At 44.5% G+C, this 20,262-nt stretch overlaps 1 protein-coding gene across 2 annotated transcripts in view; it reads left to right on the top strand.

Moving 5' to 3' along the window:
• Window positions 1-19,308, top strand: part of trit1 (tRNA isopentenyltransferase 1) — a 59,252-nt gene extending 39,944 nt beyond the window's left edge. For both annotated transcript variants that reach the window (XM_078566893.1, XM_078566894.1), the window contains exon 11: window positions 18,011-19,308. In XM_078566893.1, the coding sequence (XP_078423019.1) occupies window positions 18,011-18,117 (107 nt within the window). In that variant the 3' untranslated portion in view covers window positions 18,118-19,308. The remainder of the gene's footprint in view (window positions 1-18,010) is intronic.
• Window positions 19,309-20,262: the final 954 nt, after the last annotated feature.

Here is a 20,262-nt window from a genome sequence, read left to right on the forward strand (position 1 = left end):
TAAGGTTAGACAGTGAGTGTTAACTTCACTGTGTTGACATCCATGCTCCACTTGCAAATGTACAGCAGGGTGAGTGAATAATGATTTGGAAATTAATTCCTGGCCAGTTCCCATTGGTACTGAGGTCAATTGCAGCATTTCTGCCAGTACCCGGCAGAAATCAACAAACTTTCCCCAGGTTGGCAATGGAGCTGGAGACCAACCTAATCTGTAGGTTTAGGTGTTGAGAGAGTCTCAGTACTACAACAACTTTAACAACTTAAATTTATCTAGTGCCTTTTAACATAGTAAAACATCCCAAGGTGCTTCACAGGAGAGTTATGAAACAAAATTTCACAGCGAGCCACATAAGCTATTAGGGTAGATGACCAAAGATAGGATTTTAAGGAGGAAAGAGAAATGGAGATGCAGGAAGAGGTTTAAGGAGGAAAATCCAGGATTTAAGGCCTTGACAACTGATGGCAAGGCCGTCATGATGGAATGATTAAATTCAGGGTATCACAGGAATTAGAGGAGCAGATATCTGAGTTGTGGGGTTTGAAGGAGATTAGAGATGGAAAGGGGCAAGGCCAAGGAGGGATTTGAAAATGAGGATGAGAATTTTAAAATCGACGTTGTTTAACTGGAAGCCAATGTAGGTCAGTAAGCACAGGGTCTTGAGTGAACAGGACTTGATGCAAGTTTGAATATAGGCAGCAGATGTTTGGGTGACTTTGAGTTTATGAAGGGCATAATACAGAAGGCCAACCGGGACTACATTGGAATAGTCAAATCTAGAGGTAATAAATGCATGGATGAGAGTTTTAGCAGCAGATGAATTGACACAGGAGTGGAATTGGACAGTGTTATGGGGATGACATAAGCATTGTTAATGATGGCACGAATCTATGGTTAGAAGCTCAACTCTGGGTCAAATACAATGACAAGATTGCGAACAGTCTAGTTCAGCCTCAATGTTGCTAAGAAGCTGGATGGAGTCAGTCGGGAATAGAGTTTATGATGGGGACTGAAGTCGATGATTTTGCACTTCCCAATTTAATTGATGGAAATTTTATTTCTTTCAGTACTGGATGTTGGATAAGCAGTCTGACAGCTTAGAGACAGTGAGGAGGTCGAGAGAGGTGTTGGTAACGTTAGACTAGTTGTTGTCAATGTGCATATGGAAACTGATCCTGTGTTTTCGGGTGGTGTTGCCTAGGGGCAGCATGTAGATGAGAATTAGGAGGGGGCCAAGAATAACTCCTTGGGGAACACCAGAGGTAACAGTGCAAGAGCAGGAAGTGCAGCCATCTTTGGCTACAGCTGGATCGATAAGAACGGAACCAGGTGAGAGCAGTCCCATTCAGTTGGACAATAATGGAGAGGCGTTGGAAGATGATGGTGTGGTCAGTCATGTCGAAGACTGCAGGCAGGCTGAGGTGAGGAGGGAAAATTTACCATTCTCACAGTCATATTGGAAGTCATTGATGACTTTGATAAGAGCCGTTTCTGTACTGTGGTAGGGCAGGAACCTGATTGGAGGGATTCAGACATGCAGTTCCTGGAAAGATGGGTGTGGACTTGAGGTGGCAACATATACAAGCATGCAAACTAGGAGCAGGAGTTGGCCACTTAGCCCTTCAAGCTTGCTTCGTTATTCAATAAGACCATGGCTGACCTGATTGTAACCTCCTGCCTGCACCTGATAACCTTTCACCCCCTTGTTAATCAAGAATCTATCAAGCTCTGCCTTAAAAATATCCAAAGACCCTGCTTCCAGTGCCTTTTGAGGAAGAGAGTTCCAAAGACACTCAACCCTCTGAGAGAAAAAATGTCTTCTCATCTCTGTCTTAAATGGCCCCTTATTTTTAAACCATGAACCCCTAGTCCTAGATTCTCCCACAAGAGGAGACATCTTCTCCGCATCCAATCAGTCAAGACCCCTCAGGATCTTAAAAGTTTCGATCAGGTCACCTCTTACTCTTCTAAACTCCAGTGGATACAAGCCAAGCCTGCCTAACCTTTCCTCATAAGGCAATCCACCCAATCCATGAATTAGTCTAGTAAACCTTTTCTGAACTGCTTCCACCATATTTACATCTGTCCTTAAATAAGGAGACCTATCCAGATGTGGTCTTATTAATGCCATGTATAACTGATGCATAACCCCCTTACTCTTGTATAACATTCTATGGGTTTTCCTAGTTACTTGCTGTACCTGCATACTAGCCTCTTGTGATTCATGCATTAGGACACCCAGACCCCTCTGAATCTCAGAGCTCTGCAATCTCTCACCATTTAGATAAGCTTTTTTTTATTCCTCCTGCCAAAATGAGTGATTTCACATTTGGCCACATTATACTCATTTGCCAGGTCTTTGCCCACTCACTTAACCTATCTAGGTCAATTTGTAGCCTCCTTATGTCCCCTTCACAACTTACTTTCCTACCTATCTCTGTGTCATTAGCAAATTTAGCAACCATACCATCTGTCTCTTCATCCAAGTCTTTTATATAAATTGTAAAAAGTTGGGGCCCCAGCACTGATCCCTGTGGCACATCACTCATCACATCTTGCCAACCAGAAAAAGACCCATTTATGGCTGCTTTCTGTTTCCTGTTAGCTAGTCAATCTTCTATCCATGCCAATATGTTACCCCGTACACCATGAGCTTTTATTTTCTACAATAATCTTTGATGTGGCATCTTATCAAACGCCTTCTGGAAACCTAAGTACAGCTCATCCACTGGTTCCCCTTTATCCACAGCACATGTGAACCCTTCAAAGAACTCCAATAAATTGGTTTAACATGATTTCCCTTTCACAAAACTATGTTGATTCTGCCTGAATGCCTTAAACGTTTCTAAGTACCCTGCTATAACATCTTTAAGAATATCTTATAACATTTTTCCTATGACAGATGTAACTGGTCTGTATTTTCCTGCTTTCTGTCTTCCTCCCTTTTTGAATAAAGGAGTTACATTTGCTATTTTCCAATTAATGGAACCTTCCCCGCATCTAGGAAATTTTGGAAAATTAAACCCAACGCATCAACTATCTCACTAGCCACTTCTTTCAAAACCCTGGGATGAAGTCCATCTGGATCTGGGGATTTGTCAGCCTGCAGCTTCAACAATCTGCTCAATACTACTTCTTTGCTGATTCTAATTTTCCTGAGTTCCTCCCCCCCTTTCATTTCCTGATTTACAGCTATTTCTGGGATTACTTGTATCCTCTACAGTCAAAACTGATGCAAAATACCTGTTTAATTCATCTGCCATCTCATTGTTTTCCATTATTAATTTCCCAGACTCACTTTTTATAGGACCAATTCTCACTTTGTTAACTCTTTTCTTCTTTAAACATCTGTAGAAACTCTTACTATCCGTCGTTACATTTCCAGCTAGCTCTCTCTCGCAGTCTTAATTTTTCCGTCCTTACTAATCTTTTTGTCATTCTTTGCTATTCTTTATATTCTGTCCAATCTTCTGACCTGCCACCCATCTTTGTGCAATTATATGCTTTTTCTTTAAATTTAATACTGCCTTTAACTTTTTTAGTTAACCATGGATGATGGGTTCTCCCCTTGAAAGTTTTCTTTCTCATTGGAATATATCGATCCTGAAATATCCCTTCCAGTATCTGCCACTGCATCTCTACTGACCTATCCCTTAACCTCATTTGCCAGTTCACTCTAGCTAGCTTTGTTTTCATGGCCTCATAATTGTCCTTACTTAAGTTTAAAATATTAGTCTTGGATCCACTCCTCTCTCCCTCAAACTGAATGTAAAATTCAATAATATTATGATCGCTGCTACCTAGGGGTGCTTTCACTATGAGGTTACCAATTAATCCCATCTTGTTGCACTATCCTAATATCAACTGGGATTCAAACAATATAAGAGGCACCGAGGGAGAAAAATTCATGCAGTTTGTCCAGGAAAATTTTTTCAACCAATTAGTGACAAACCCAATGAGAGGAGATGCAATTCTAGACCTAGTCTTGGGGAACGAAGAAGGGCAAGTGGGTGAAATGACAATTGGCGACCATATCAGGGATAGTGATCACAATTTAGTTAGATTTAGCATTACCATGGAAAAGGACAGAGATAAGGCAGGAGTAAAAGTCTTGAACTGGGGGAAGGCAAATTTTGCAGAAATGAGAAGGGACTTGGCTGAGGTGGACTGGACAGCACTGCTGGAGGATTAAACAGTGGAAAACCAGTGGGAAGCACTAAAAAGCGAGATCCTAATTGTACAAAGTAGACACGTCCCCTACAAAAATAAGAGTGGTACTGCCAAATCTAGACCCCCCTGGTTGTCTAGAGGAATACAGGGGAAGGTCAAACAGAAAAAGAAAGCGTACGATAGACATAAAGAACTAAGCACTGCAGATAGCCTAGACGAATATAGGAAGTGCAGGGATGAGGTAAAAAAGGAAATAAGGAAATCAAAGAAAGGGCATGAAAAAAGATTAGCAAGTAAAGTTAAAGATAAACCAAAGATGTTTTACCAATACATTAATGCTAAAAGGTTAGTTAAGGAAAAAGTGGGACCTATCAGAGATGAAGATGGAAACTTGTGTGTAGATGCAGAGGCTGTGGGAATGGTTTTGAATTAATATATTGTCTCCGTGTTTACAAAGGAAAGGGAGGATGTAGATATAGTAGTCTAGGAGGAACACTGAGAGATATTGGATGGGATAGTCATAAAGGGAGAGGAAGTACTCGAAGGGTTGAAATCCTTGAAAGTAGATAAGTCACCAGGGTCAAATAGATTGTTTCCGAGGCTGCTGAAGGAAGTCAGGGGATGCTCTGAGGATGATTTTCCAATCTTCACTAGATACAGGGGAGGTACTGAAGGACTGGAGAAATGCAAACGTAGTTCCATTGTTTAAAAAGGAATCAAAGGTAATGCCAAACAATTATAGGCCAGTTAGTGTTACATCAGTGGTGAGCAAATTAGTAGAATCAATCCTGAGAGATAGGATTAACTGTCATTTGGAAAGGCATGGACTAGTCAGGGATGGTCAGCATGGATTTGTTAAAGGAAGGTCTTGCCTCACAAATTTGATTGAATTCTTTGAGGAAGTGACAAGAAGGGTTGATGAAGGTAGTGCAGTGGATGTTGTGTACGTGGATTTTAGCAAGGCATTTGACAAGATCCCACATAGCAGATTGGTCAGGAAAGTAAAAGCCCATGGGATTCAGGGTAATGTGGTAAACTGGATAAAAGGTTGGCTTTGTAACAGGAAACAAAGGGTAATGGTCGATGGATGTCCTTGCGAATGGAAAGATGTCTCAAGTGGTGTTCCACAGGGCTCGGTGCTGGGACCCTTGCTGTTTGTGTTATATATTAATGATTTGGATGTGAATGTGGGGGGCACAATTGGGAAATTATGTAGATGACACAAAGATTGGCCAAGTAATGTGTAGAGGATAGCCATAATCTCCAAAACAATATAGATGTGTTGGTGGAGTGGGCGTTAAAGTGGCAGATGGATTTTAACATAGAGAAATGTGAGGTCATACATTTAGGGAGGTCAAACAGTTATAGGGATTACACAATAAATGGGAATATACTAAGCGGGGTAGATGAAGTGAGAGATCTTGGCGTACAAGTACACAGGTCCCTGAAGGCAGCAGTTCAAGTAGACAAGGTTGTAAAGAAGGCATATGGAATGCTCTCCTTCATTGGCAGAAGTATAGAATATAAAAGTAAGGATAAGTAAGGATATAATGTTGGAATTGTATAAAACACTGGTGAGGCCACAACTGGAGTATTGTGTGCAGTTCTGGTCACTACATTACAGGAAGGACGTAATAGCTCTGGAGAGAGTGCAGAGGAGGTTTACAAGAATGTTGCCAGGGTTAGAAAAGTGTAGCTACGAGGAGAGATTGGATAGGTTGGGGTTATTTTCCTCAGAACAAAGAAGGCGAGAGGTGACTTGACTGAGGTGTACAAAATTATAAGGGGAATAGATAGAGTGGACAGGATAAAATTGTTTCCCTTGGTGGAGAATTCTAGAACCAGGGAACATAGATTCAAGATAAGTGGCAGAAGGTGTAGGGGGGACATGAGGAAGAACTTTTTTACACAGAGGTTAGTGGGTGTCTGGAATTCACTGCCCAAGTTGGTGGTAGAGGCAGAAACTCTAAACTCTTTTAAAAAGTACCTGGATCTGCACCTAAAGCGCTGTAAGCTGCAGGGCTATGGGCTGGGTGCAGGAAGGTGGGATTAGAAAAGGCACCTGAGTGTCCTCGGGCTGGCATGGACAAGATAGGCTGAATGGGCTCTTTCTGTGCTGTAACTTTTCTATGGTTCTATAGTCCTAGTACCAGGTCTGGTAAAGCCTGCTCTCTGATTGGCTTAAGAACGTACTGTTCCAAGAAACTATCCTGAAAACGTTCTATCAACTCCTCGTATAGGCTACCTTTGCCCATCTGATTTTTCCAGTTCATCTGTAGATTAAAATCCCCCATGATTATCGCTGTACCTTTCTGACAAGCTCCCATTATCTTTTCCTTTATACTCTGAGGAGAGTGTGGGAGGGTGACCCTGGGACAGGCAGTCAGCAGCACCTAGAGGAGAGTGTGAGAGGAGGACCCTGGGACAGGCAGTCAGCAGCACCCAGAGAAGCGTGCAGGAGGAGGACCCTGGGACAGGCAGTAGGTAGCACCTAGAGGAGAGTGCGAGAGGAGGGCCCTGGGACAGACAGTCAGCAGCACCTAGAGGATCTAGCATCTAGTCTATGCTCAAGTAGGAGTAAGGGTAAAATAAAAGCACTGGTCCATATTCTATTTAGTTAGGAGCTCAATCCCGTGATTTGCACATCCAGAACTATGTGGGAAATCCTAGACACTCCTGGCAGTCTGTATGACTATGTGTACAGGAGGCAACTCAAGATTCGGGTTTTGGAGCTTGAGCGGCAGCTGGGGGCACTATGGTGCATTTACGAGGTTGAGAGGTTCATGGATAGCACATTTCAGGACATGGTCACTCGCAGCTTAAGGAAGTGCAAGCAGAGAGGGAATGGGTGACCGCCAGACAGAAGAAGGGGACCAGGCAGCTAGTGAGGGAAACCCCCAAGTGCTTGCAAGCCATTTTTCGGCCTGTGGAGGCCAACCAAGCCAAGGCCATGGCACTGTGGGTGACACAGTTGCTCGGGGGGGAGGCAGAAGTGTGGAAAGTAATAGTGGTAGGCGATTCATTAGTGAGGGGAGTAGACAGGCACTTCTGCGGCCGTAGACATGACTCCAGGATAGTATGTTGCCCCTCGCTGGTGCCAGGGTCAAGGATATCATGGAATGGCTGCAAGGTATTCGGAAGTGGGAGGGTGAACAGCCAGAGGTCATGGTCCAGGTTGGGACCAATGACATAGGAAGAAAGAGAAATGAGGTCCTGCAAGCAGACTTTAGGGAGTTAGGTAGGGAATTGAAAAGAAAGACTTCAAAAGTAGTAATCTCCAGATTATTCCCAGTACCATGCAGTGGTGATTTTGGGAACAGAAGGTTAGAGCAGATGAATATGTGGCTGGAGTGATGGTGCAGGAGGACGGTCTTTAGATTCCTGGGGCATTGGGACAGTTTCTGAGGGAGGTGGAACCTGCACAAGTTGCACGGGTTATATCTGAACAGGAACGGGGCCAAAATCCTCCCGGGAAGGTTTGCTAATGCTGTTGGGGCAGATTTAAACTAAATTGGCAGGGGAATGGGATCCTGAAAAGTAGTTCAGAGGGGAGAGAAGCTGAGATGGAATTAGAAGTTAAAATGCAAGTAAGTGAGTCTGGAAGGCAGAGGAAACATAGGTTAGAAATGAGTTTAGCAAGGCTAAATGGAATATATTTTAATGCAAGGAGCCTGAGGAATAAGACAGACAAGCTGAGGGCACAGGTAGGCACGTGAGAGTATGATATCATAACTATAACCGAGACTTGGCTAAAAGAAGGGCAGGATTGGCAGCTCAACATTCCTGGTTGCAGGGTATTCAGAGGAGATAGAGAGAGGGATAGAAGAGGAGGGAGGTCACAATATTGATCAAGGGATAATAGGAGGAGGGATAATATCTTGAAAGCATCATCAAATGAGGACAGATGGGTAGAAGTAAAAAAACACAAAAGGGGCAAATGCGCTGTTGGGTGTGTACTATAGGCTCCTAAACAGTCAGGGGGAGATAGAGGATCAAATATGTAATCAAATTTCAGAAAAGTATAGGAATAATAAGGCAGTAATAGCAGGGGATTTTAACTACCCAAATATTAACTGGGATAGTTTTAGTGTGCAAGGTAGGGAGGGAGCAAAATTCCTAAGTTCCATCCAGGAGAAGTTTTTTAGCCAGTACTTGGAAAGCCCAACAAGGGAGGGGCCAGTTCTGGACCTAATATTCAGAAATGAGCCCAGGCAAGTGGAAGGCATTTCAGTAGGGGAGCATTTTGGAGATAGTGACCATAATTCAGTTAGATTTAGGATAATTATAGAAAAGGATAAGGTTAGGCTGGGAATAAAAGTTCTAAACTGGGGAAAGGCGAATTTTACTATGATGAGATTACAGGGCAAATATATTCCCTTAAAGACAAAGTGAGGGACCAAGTTCAGAGAATCCTGCATGTCAAGGGACATAAAGGTTAGGATTAAGAAAAAAAGAGAAGCTTATGGCAGATACTGAGGACTCAATACGGCAGAGAACCGAGAGAGTATAAAAAGTGCAGGAGGGAACTTAAAAAGGAAATTAAGAAAGCTAAGAGAATGCATGAGAAAGCATCAGTGGGTGGAATAAAGGAAAATCCAAAGGGGCTTTTGAAATATATAAAGAGCAAGAGAATAACTAGGGAAAGAGTATGGTCAATTAGGGACCATAGAGGTAATCTGTGTATGGACCCGGAAGACAGTCCTCAATGAATACTTTGCCTCGGTCTTCACAATGGAAAAGGGATGACGCAGGGATAGACATCAGGGTGGAGGACTATGAAATATTAGAGGAAAATAACATAGAGAGGGAGGAGGTACTAGTGGGTTTAGTGGCCTTAAAACCGGATAAATCCGCAGGCTCGGATGAGATGTATCCCAAGCTGTTGAGGGAAGCAAGGGAAGAGATATCAAGGGCCTAAGGGAAGAGATATCAGCCACAGGTGAGGTGCCAGAGGACTGGAGGACTGCTAACATTGTCCCATTATTAAAAAAGGGAGGAAGGGATAGACCAGGAAATTACAGGCCAGTCAGTGTAAACTCGGTGGTGGGGAAGTTACTAGGAAGAATTCTGAGGGACAGAATATATTTGTATTTGGAGAGACACTGATTAATCAGGGATGGTCAGCATGGATTTGTTAAGGAAAGGTCTTGTTTGACAAATACGATCGAATTTTTTGAGGAGGTATCCTGGAGTGTTGATGAGAGTCTCCAGTCCTCTGGGACCTCACCCGTAGCCAGTGAGGATACAAAGATTTCTGTCAAGGTCCCAGCAATCTCCTCCCTTGCCTCCTTCAGTACTCTGGGGTAGATCCCATCTGGCCCTGGGGACTTATCCACCTTAATATTCTTTAAGACGCCTAACACCTCTTTTTTGATCTCAACATGATCCAGGCTATCTACACACTCTTCCCTAGACAAAACGACCGCTAAGTCCTTCTTTTTGGTGAATACTGATGAGAAGTACTCATTTAGTATCTCTCCCATTTCTTCTGGCTCCACACACAGATTCCCACCTAGTCAGAGTAGAAATAGCAGGGTATATCGGATGAATACGTGGCTGAAGAGATGGTGTGAGAGGGAGGGTTTCAGATTCCTGGGACATTGGGAACGGTACTGGGGGAGGTGGGACCAGTACAAATTGGACGGGTTACACCTGGGCAAGATCGGGACTGATGACCTAGGGGGAATATTTGCTAGAGTGGTTGGGGAGGGCTTAAACTAAAATGGCAGGGGGATGGGAACCTCGGCAAGGAGTCAGAGGAGGGGGAATCAAGGACAAGAACAAAAGACAGAAAGGGGAATAAGAAAAGTGATAGGCAGAGAAATCAAGGGCAGGAACCAAACAGGGCCTCAGTGAAAAATATTGGGAATGGGACAAGTAAAAAGATAAGCCTTAAGGCTTTGTGCCTTAATGCGAGGAACATTCGAAATAAAGTGGATGAATTAACCGCGCAAATAGATGTAAACAGATATGATATAGTCGGAATTACGGAGACATGACTGCAGGGTGACCAGGGATGGGAACTGAACATCCAGGTGTATTCGATATTTCGGAAGGACGGACAAAAAGGAAAAGGTAGAGTTGCATTGCTGGTTAAAGAGGAAATTAACGCAATAGTGAGGAAAGATATTAGCTCCGACGATGTGGAATTTGTATGGGTACAGCTGAGAAACGCTAAGGGGCAAAAAACATTTGTGGGAGTTGTATATAGACCCCCAAACTGTAGTGGTGATGTTGGGAATGGCATTAAACAGGAAATTAGAGACCCATTCAATAAAAGAACATCTGTAATTATGGGTGACTTTAATCTGCATATAGATTGGGCAAATCAGATTAGTAACAATATCATAGAGGAGGAATTCCTGAAGTGTATATGGGATGGTTTTCTGGACCAATACATTGAGGAACCAACTAGAGAACAGGCCATCCCAGACTGGGTTTTGTGCAATAAGTATGGAATAATTGGCAATATAGTTGTGCGAGGCCCCTTGGGGATGAGCGACCATAATATGTTAGAATTCTACATCAAGATGGAGAGTGATGTAGTTGATTCTGAGACTAGGGTCCTGAATCTTAATAAAGGAAACTACGATGGTATGAGGTGTGAGTTGGCTGGAACCTACTGTAATTTTTCGAGGATGTAACTAGTAGAGCTGATGAGGGGGACCCAGTGGATGTGGTTTATTTGGACTTTCAGAAGGCTTTCAACAAAGTCCCACATAAGAGATTAGCGTATAAAATTAAAGCGCATGGGATTGGGGGTAGCATATTGAGATGGATAGAAAACTGGTTGGCAGACAGGAAACAAAGAGTAGGAATAAACGGGTCTTTTTCCGAAAGGTAGGCAGTAACTAGTGGGGTACCGCAGGGATCAATGCTTGGGACCCCAGCTATTCACAATATAGATTCATGATTTAGATGAGGGAACTAAATGTAATATCTCCAAATTTTAAGATGACACAAAGCTGGGTGGGAGGGTGAGCTGTGAGGATGATGCAGAGATGCTTCAGTGTGATTTGGACAAGCTGAGTGAGTGGACAAATGCATGGCAGACGCAGTATAATGTGGATAAATGTGAGGTTATCCATTTTGGTAGCAAAAACAGGAAGGCAGATTATTATCTGAATGGCTGTAAATTGAGAGGGGGAATGTGCAATGAGACCTGGGTGTCCTTGTACACCAGTCGCTGAAGGTAAGCATGCAGGTGCGACAGGTGATAAAGAAGGCAAATGGTATGTTGGCCTTCATAGAGAAAGGATTCGAGTACAGGAACAGGGATGTTGCTGCAATTGTACAGGGCCTTGGTGAGACCACACCTGGAATATTGTGTGCAGCTTTGGTCTCTTTATCTGAGGAATGATGTTCTTGCTATAGAGGGAGTGCAGCGAAGATTTACCAGACTGATTCTTGGGATGGCGGGACTGACACATGAGGAGAGATTGAGTTGGTTAGGATTATATTAGCTGGAGCTCAGAAGAATAAGGGGGGATCTCATAGAAACCTATAAAATTCTAACAGGACTAGACAGGGTAGATGCAGGAAGGATGTTCCCAATGCCGGGGGAGTCCAGAACCAGGGGTCACAGTCTGAGGATACGGGTAGACCATTTAGGACTGAGATGAGGAGAAATTTCTTCACCCAGAGAGTGGTGAGCCTGTGGAATTTGCTACCACAGGAAGTAGTTGAAGCCAAAACATTGTATGTTTTCAAGAAGGAGTTAGAAAGAGCTCTTGGGGCGAAAGGGATCAAAAGATATGGGGAGAAAAGCAGGAGCAGGCTATTGAGCTGCATGATCAGCCATGATCATAATGAATGGTAGAGCAGGCTTGAAGGGCCGAACGGCCTACTCCTGCTCCTATTTTCCATGTTTTCTATTAGTAGAGGGGTCAAATACTGGGGTCATAGATTTAAGGTAAGAGGTAGAAGGCTAATAGGGGAATTGAGGAGAAAATTTTTCACCCAGAGGGTGGTGGGAGCCTGGAACTTAGTGTTTGGAAGGTGGTTGAGTCAGAAACCCTTGTAACATTTAAGAAGCATTTAGATATTCGCTTGCATTGCCGTAGCTTCCAGGGCTATGGGCTAAGCGCTGGAAAATGTGATTAGTGTAGTCAGAAACAAAAACAGAATTACCTGGAAAAACTCAGCAGGTCTGGCAGCATTGGTGCTGCCAGACCTGCTGAGTTTTTCCAGGTAATTCTGTTTTTGTTTTGGATTTCCAGCATCCGCAGTAGCTTTTAGCTTTTTGTCTTTATCTTAGTGTAGTCAGACCTTTGTTGACCGGCACGGACACGATGGGCCGAATGGCCTCCTTCTGTACTGTAGATATCTATGATGTACCGTGTAGTTACAATTAGGGGGCTTGTACACCATTCCCACAAGTGACTTTTTGCTTTTATCGTTTCTCATCTCAACCCAAACTGCTTCTGCATCCTGGTTTCCTGAACTTAGGTCCTTCTCTAATGTGCTAACACCATCATTAATTAACAGCCACCCCTCCACATTTCCTAGCTTCTTGCCTTTCCTAAATGGCCCATCCCCTTCAATGTTCAGGGCCCAATCTATGTCGTCCTGTAACCATGTCTCTGTATTGGCTATTAGATCGCACTTATTTATTTCTATTTGTGCTATCAGTTCATCTGTTTTGTTTCGAATGCTGCATACGTTTAGATACAGACATATTTAGATAATTTTTTAAATTATTTTTGTAATGTCTAGCATTGTCCGCTGATCTACTCTTAGGAAGGGACAGAGAGTACAAATTTGTCACGTTCTGTTTATCATTTCACACCTTTATCTCTTGCCTTGTCTCTGCTCTTTGCTTTACCACAATTTGATCCCTTGCCCCCACTATTTAGTTTAATATCCTCTCCACTTCCTTAGTTATGCACCTCGTAAGGCCCCAGCACAGTCCAGGTATACTCCGTCCCAACAGTACAGATCCCACTTTCCCCAGTACTAGCGCCAGTGTCCCACAAACCGAAACCCACTTCTCCCACATCAGCCTTTGAGCCACACCTTAATTTCTCTAATCTTATTTGCCCAATCTCAATTTGCATGTGGCTCAGGTAATAATTCAGAGATTATTGCCTTTGAGGTCTGCTTCATTTAGTGCCTAGCTCCTCATATTAATTATGCAGAACCTCCTTCTTTGTCCTGCCTATGTCGTTGGTACCTACATGGACCACGACAACTGGATCCTCCCCACTCCCGCTGCAAGTTCCTCTCCAGCCCTGAGCAGATGTCCCGAACCTGGCACCATGCAGGCAGCACAGCCGCCTGGACTCTCGCTCTTTGCTGCAGAGAACATTATCAATCCCACTCACTATACTGTCCCCTATTACTACTACATTCCTTTTTGCTCCCCCCACTTGAATGGTTTCCTGTACCACGGTGCCATAGCCAGTTTGCTCATCCACCCTGCAGTCCCCACTCTCATCCAAACAAGCTTTTTTTTCAATTAGTTTATGGAATGTGGGTGTCGCTGGCTGGGCCAGCATTTATTTCCCATCCCTAATTGCCCTTGAGAAGGTGATGGTGAGCTGCCTTCTTGAATCGCTGCAGTCCCTGTGGTGTAGGTACACCCACAATGCTGTTAGGGAAGGAGTTGCAGATTTTTGACCCAGCAACAGTGAAGGAATGGCGATATATTTCCAAGCCAGGATGATGAATGGCTTGACGGGGAATTTCCAGGTGATGGTGTTCCCATGTGCCTGCTGCACTTGTCCTTCTAGATAGTACTGGTCGTGGGTTTGGAAGGTGCTGCCTAAGATGTGTTTCTGCAGTGCACCTTGTAGGTGGTACACACTGCTGCCATTGTTTGTTGGCGGTGGAGAGAGTGAATGTTTGTGAAAGGGGTGCCAATCAAGCAGGCTGCTTTGCCCTGGATGGGTTCCAGCTTCTTGAGTGTTGTTGGAGCTTCATTCATCCAGGCAAGTGGAGAGTATTCTATCACACTCCTGACTTGTGCCTTGTAGATTGTAGACAAGCTTTGGGGAGTCAGGAGGTGAGTTACACGCTGCCGGATTCCTAGCCTCTGACCTGCTCTTGCAGCCACAGTATTTTTGTGGCTAGTCCAGTTTAGTTTCTGGTCAATGATAATCCTCCCCAGCATGCTAACAGTGGGATGGTAATGCCATTGAATGTCAGAGGGGCGATGGTTGGATTCTCTCTTGTTGGAGATGGTCATTACCTGGCACTTGTGTGGCGTGAATGTTACTTACCACCTGTCAGCCCAAGCCTGGATATTGTCCAGGTCTTGCTGCATTTCAACAGTATCTGAGGAGTCGCGAATGGAACATTGTGCAATCATCAGCGAACACCTTAACTTCTGACCTTATGATGGAAAGAAGGTCATTGATGAAGCAGCTGAAGATGGTTGGGCCCAGGTCACTACCCTGAGGAACTCCTGCAGTGACATCCTGGACCTGAGGTGATTGACTTCCGATAACCACAATCACCTTCCTTTGTGCTAGGCATGACTCCAGCCAGTGGAGAGTTTTGCCCTTGATTCCCATTGACTCCAGTTTTGCTAGGGCACCTTGATACCACACTCGGTCAAATGCTGCCTTGATGTCAAGGGCAGTCACTCTCACCTCACCTTTGGAGTTCAGCTCTTTTGTCCATGTTTGAACCAAAACTGTAATGAGGTCAGGAGCTGAGTGGCCCTGGCGGAACCCAAACTGGGCGTCAATGAGCAGGTTATTGCTACACAAGTGTTTCTTGATAGCACTGTTGATGACCCCTTCCATCACTTTACTGATGATCAAGAGTAGGCTGATGGAGTAGTAATTGTCTGGGTTGGATTTGTCCTGCTTTTTGTGTGCAGCACATACCTGGGTAATTTTTCACATTGCTGAGTATTTGCCAGTGTTGTAGCTGTACTGGAACAGCTTGGCAGGGGCGCAGCAAGTTCTGGAGCACATGTCTTCAGTACTGTTACCAGAATATTGTCAGGGCCCATAGCCTTTGCACTATCCAGTGCCTTCAGCCATTTCTTGATATCACATGGTGTGAATTGAATTGGCTGAAGACTGGCATCTGTGATGCTGGGGACCTCCGGAGGAGGAGGCCGAGTCGGATCATCCACTTGGCATTGCTGCTAAAGATTGTTGCGAATTCTTCAGCCTTACCTTTTGCATTGATGTGCTGGGCTCCTCCATCATTGGCAATGGAGATATTTGTGGAGCCTCCTCCTCCAGCGAGTTGTTTAATTGTCCACCACCATTCACGACTGGATGTGGCAGGACTGTAGAGCTTAGATCTGATCCGTTGGTTGTGGAATTGCTTTGCTCTGTCTATCACCTGCTGCATATGCTGTTTGGCACAAAAGTAGTCCTGTGTTATAGCTTCACCAGGTTGACACCTCATTTTTAGGTATGCCTGGTGCTGCTCGTGGCATGCCCTCCTGCAGTCTTCATTGAACCAGGGTTAACCCCCTGGCTTGGTGGTAATAGCAGATTGGGGGGATATGCTGGGCCATGAAGTTATAGCTTGTGGTTGATTCTACTGCTGCTGATGGCCCACAGGTCCTCATGGATGCACAGTCTTGAGTTGCTAGACGTGTTCGAAATCTGTCCCATTTAGCACGGTTTTTTTTCTTTATTCTTTCATGGGACGTGGACGTTGCTGGCAAGGCCAACATTTGTTGCCCATTCCTAATTGCCCTTGAACTGACCTTGCTAGGTCATTTCAGAGGGCAGTTAAGAGTCAACCACATTGCTCTGGGTCTGGAGTCACATGCAGGCCAGACCAGGTAAGGATAGCAGGTTTCCTTCCCTAAAAGACATTCATGAACCAGATGGGTTTTTACGATAATTGATGCTAGCTTCATGGTCACCATTACTGAGATTAGCTTTATATTTCAGATTTATTAGCTGAATTCAACCAGCTACCATGGTGGGATTTGAACTCACGTCCCTCAGGCATTAGCCTGGGTCTTTGGCTTACTAGTCCAGCAACATTACCATAATGCCACCATCTCCCCCACAACACGATGGAGGGTATCCTGAATGTGAAGACGGGACTTCATTCCACAAGGACTATGTGTTTGTCACTCCTACCAATACTGTCATGGATAAATATATCTGCGCAGGGAGGTCAGTGAGGATGAGCTCAAGTATGTTTTTCTCTCTTGTTTCCCTCTGTTGAGGTCAAGTATGTCTTTTCCTCCATAAGTCCTTCAGGACTCAGCCAGCTTGGTGTGTGGTGGTGCTACTGAGCCATTCTTGGTGATGAACATTGAAGCCCCCCGTTTAAGAGTCAACCACATTGCTGTGAGTCTAGAATCACATGTAGGCCAGACCAGGTGAGGACGGCAGATTTCCTTCCCTAAAGAGCATTAATGAACCAGGTCGGATTTTACGACAATCAACAATTGTTTAATGGTCTTCACTAAACTTAATTCCAGATTTTTATTGAATTCAGATTCCACTTTCTGCCATGGTGGAATTCGAACCCAGGTTCCCAGACCATTAACCTGGGCCTCCCGATTACCAGTCCGGTGACACTGCCACTATACCACTGCCTTACCCGAAGTTGAGGGAACCTCATACCTGTTGGATAGTTGCAGAGGCTTTTACTCTTGCAGTCCTGGCCTCTGGGTCCTCTTCCTGCTTCACTCGCATTCACAACGTCCTTTCCTTGGCCACCTCCCAACTCGAAAGACCCTATCCTAAGGGGCGTGACTGCCTCCTGGTATAAAGTGTCGAGGTTACTCTCCCCCTCCCTGATGTGACACACTGTCTGCAGCTCAGCCTCCAGCTCAATGACTGAGCTGAAGCTCCCCAAGCCACAGACACTTGCTGCATATGTATTTGTCCTGGATCACACTGGCATCCAGGAGCTCCCACGTGCTGCAGCCAGGACACGTCACCTGTCCTGCCACCTTTATGTGCTTCAATTAATTACTTAATTATTTTATTCAATTATTTATTTTATTTTCTGTATGTTATAAATCTTACCACAAATTCCTGTACTATTTGAACCTTAGGAATAGAATATTCAAGGACTCAGAGAGGAAAGGGAGGTTGGAGATGCATTGGTAGTTTTCAAGGACCGAGGGGTCAAGGATCTTTTTTTGAGGAGAGGGTGATGACAGCAGATTTAAAGAAGAGAGGGCAACACCTGAGGAGAGAGAAGTGTTCATGATATAAATGAAAATGGGGACCAAGAGGGGAAAGCAAAATACTGCGAATGTCAGAAATCTAAAATAAAAACAGAAAATGCTGGTAAAATTCAACAGGTCTGGCAGCATCTGTGGAGAGAGAAACAGAGTTAACGTTTCAAGTCCGTATGACTCTTCATACGAACTCAAAATGTTAACCAACAGGGAAAGTTGGGTGATCAGTAATTTAGTGGGAAGAGGATCAAAGGAGCAGGAGATAGGTCAAGATGAGCTCAGAGAGTCCATGAAGGGAGATGGGGGAGAAATTAGAGAAGATGTAAGTTGAGAGCTCGGGTGGGGTGGTGGGTGGGGAGCCTTAGAGAAAGTTAGGTCCAGTAGGTTAGTGAAAGTGAGGGAACTGTCAGAGGCAGCTGACCAGATAGTTTCAATCTTCAGTGACAAAAAAGCCTCTGATCTTTTATTTGACACAACTCTTTCTGAAAGCTAGGCATCAAATACAGCCTGTCAAGTGACCCTAGGTTTCTGCATGTCTTGCCTGTTAAGTTGAGATTATTGGGCAGTAGAATTTCCAGTGAGGCTCACCTTGAACAAAAACAGAAAATGCTGGAAAAACTCAGCAGGTCTGACAGCATCTGTGGAGAGAAAAACAGAGTTAACGTTTCGAGTCCATATGAGCCTTCTTCAAAGACTCATCTTGATATTGGTTTGTTTATCTTTCAGCTCACCTCAAGTCCAAGAATCACCAGCACCATTTGAAGAGAAAGAAAAAGGCTGAGGAATACTTAAATACACAAAGGACCCCGGGCACCAGCGAAAACATCCCATAAGACATTTAGAATCTGCCTCAGTGTGCGATTGTGTCATAGGAACATGCCCAGGGATGTGATGGGACCTGTGTGGATGGTACAGGGCAGTAACTGACCCATGGCTGTATGATGCTACCTACCACTGAGTTAATGCAGCAAGGCTACTTGAGCTCAAAGCACGTTCCATGGAGTTAAAAAGCCCTCCGTTGCAGCCTATATAACTCTGTTGCTTGTGTTCTACATAAATTGCATAGGAATCAATCATGGATACAGTTTCCAAATCAAGCTGCAGTCAGAGAGCTTGTGTTGGATCATTGTTGGTTTCACAATTTTATTGAAAGTTGGAGACACATGATTTGGGGTTGACAAAGTCCTGGAGGTTTCATCATCTGACATCTCCCTCCAACTACCCCACTTGGTCAATTAGCCTTCTCTCCCTATCTCCAACTAACTCAAAGAAAATTAAAAGAAAATACTGTTTATTAATATCCCTATGATTTTTCTCCTGTGTTTGCTCACAACAATGGAACTTAATCTTTATTTGGCAATCCTAACCTGATACCAGATGGCAGTAACTGAGTAAATATGATGGAAGGTAGAGGATGTTTAGGGGTCAGTCCTTGAGTGCTGGCAATAGGCTGCTGCTCTCTCATCTGTACCTGTGAGGTGATGTAAACAAAAGGATCAAATGGCCAGTTAGTGATGAGAAATATCGCACTCAAAAGGCTGGATGTGAGTGAGCAGAGATTTCTCCCAAGGCCAGGCCATATCACTCTTAATGTGGGCTTATGTGAGACACCATCCTCCTAGTGACAGAGAGATGAGGGGGGCCAGTGACTGACAGCAGAAGCAGGAAACTTCAGTAAGCAGTGCAGTGTCTCTCTTTGTATCAGAAGAGAGTGGCAGCTTGAACCAGGAGCAGCCTTCCAGTTAATATTGACGTGGGGTGAATTCCATAAACAAGAGTCTGCAGGCTGTGTAGGCCTATGGGGCAGTGCCTTGTGAAACCTCTCCATTGGACGCTCCTGTTCAATTTTTATAACTAGCCTTTTCTGTGTTGTGTTGCACTTTCAAAGAATATTTTCTGAAATCCTAGTGAAGAAGGAAGATATTCCAGTCAGACACACTTAAAGCAGTGAAGGGATTTTTATACCGATCTTAATTTCCACATTGCTTTTACATATCAGTAAAATTGAATATCTGTTTGTTGAATGGTGTGTGACTCCGTTTTCTATGACAGGGCCGTGTTCTAGGCATTTTATCAGGAGCAGGGTACCGTTGGTGTTGGATTTCCCTACCCTCTCTCTTCCGATTACATCTCCCCAAAGATCTGTGTCCTTCCCAACTCTGGCGTTGAAGTCGCCAAGGAGGATCAGCTTATCAACCACTGGGACTCGGGCGGGGATTGCTCGAGGCTGGAGTAAAATTCATCTTTGGACTCATCTGTTGTGTCCAGTGTTGGGGTGTATGCGCTGAGGATTGTAGTGCGTTGCTTCTGGGCTAACGTGAGCCAAAGGGTCATGAGGCGCTCGTTTATCCAGTAAGGGGTGTCTTTGAGACGACCAACTGGTTTGATTTTAATGGTGAAGCCAACCCCGTGGAGGTGGCGATCTTCTCCTGGTTCACCTTTCCAGAAGAAGGTGTAACTGCCACCTTGTTCCTTGAGCTGGCCTTCCCCTGCCCACCGAGTCTCACTGGGGGCGGTGATGTCAATGTCGAAATGTCTGAGCTCCCAGGCAACGATAACAGTATGCCGTTCTGGCCTGTCACTGTTGGGGTTGTTCATTAGGGTCCTTACATTCCAGGTCCCGAGCTTCATTTTAAAGGGGTGAAAGACGCCTGTGAATGAGCTCTTTTAACGTGGAGTGGCCATTGCACACCAGCTACCATACGGGCTTGACGGAGCAAGGCCTTGGTCCAGTGGCAAGGGGATCCGAGATGACTGAAGACCAGACTCCCCCATCCAGTAACTAGGAGTAACTGCACAATCTTGTGCAGTGCAGCGATAAGTGTCAGAACACCCTGGGTCTGGGTTTAGTTAGCTGATGTCTGTGTGTCTCCCTGTCTAGGTTTGAGCCCCCTCTCTTAAACACTGTTCATAGTCCCATTAGCAATACAGGTGTCGGGTGAGGCCAACATCCCTTTGAGAACTTTGTTCCTGTAATT

This window comes from Cetorhinus maximus, chromosome 21 (assembly GCF_964194155.1).
Source record: "Cetorhinus maximus chromosome 21, sCetMax3.hap1.1, whole genome shotgun sequence".
Classification (NCBI taxonomy): Eukaryota; Metazoa; Chordata; class Chondrichthyes; order Lamniformes; family Cetorhinidae; genus Cetorhinus; species Cetorhinus maximus.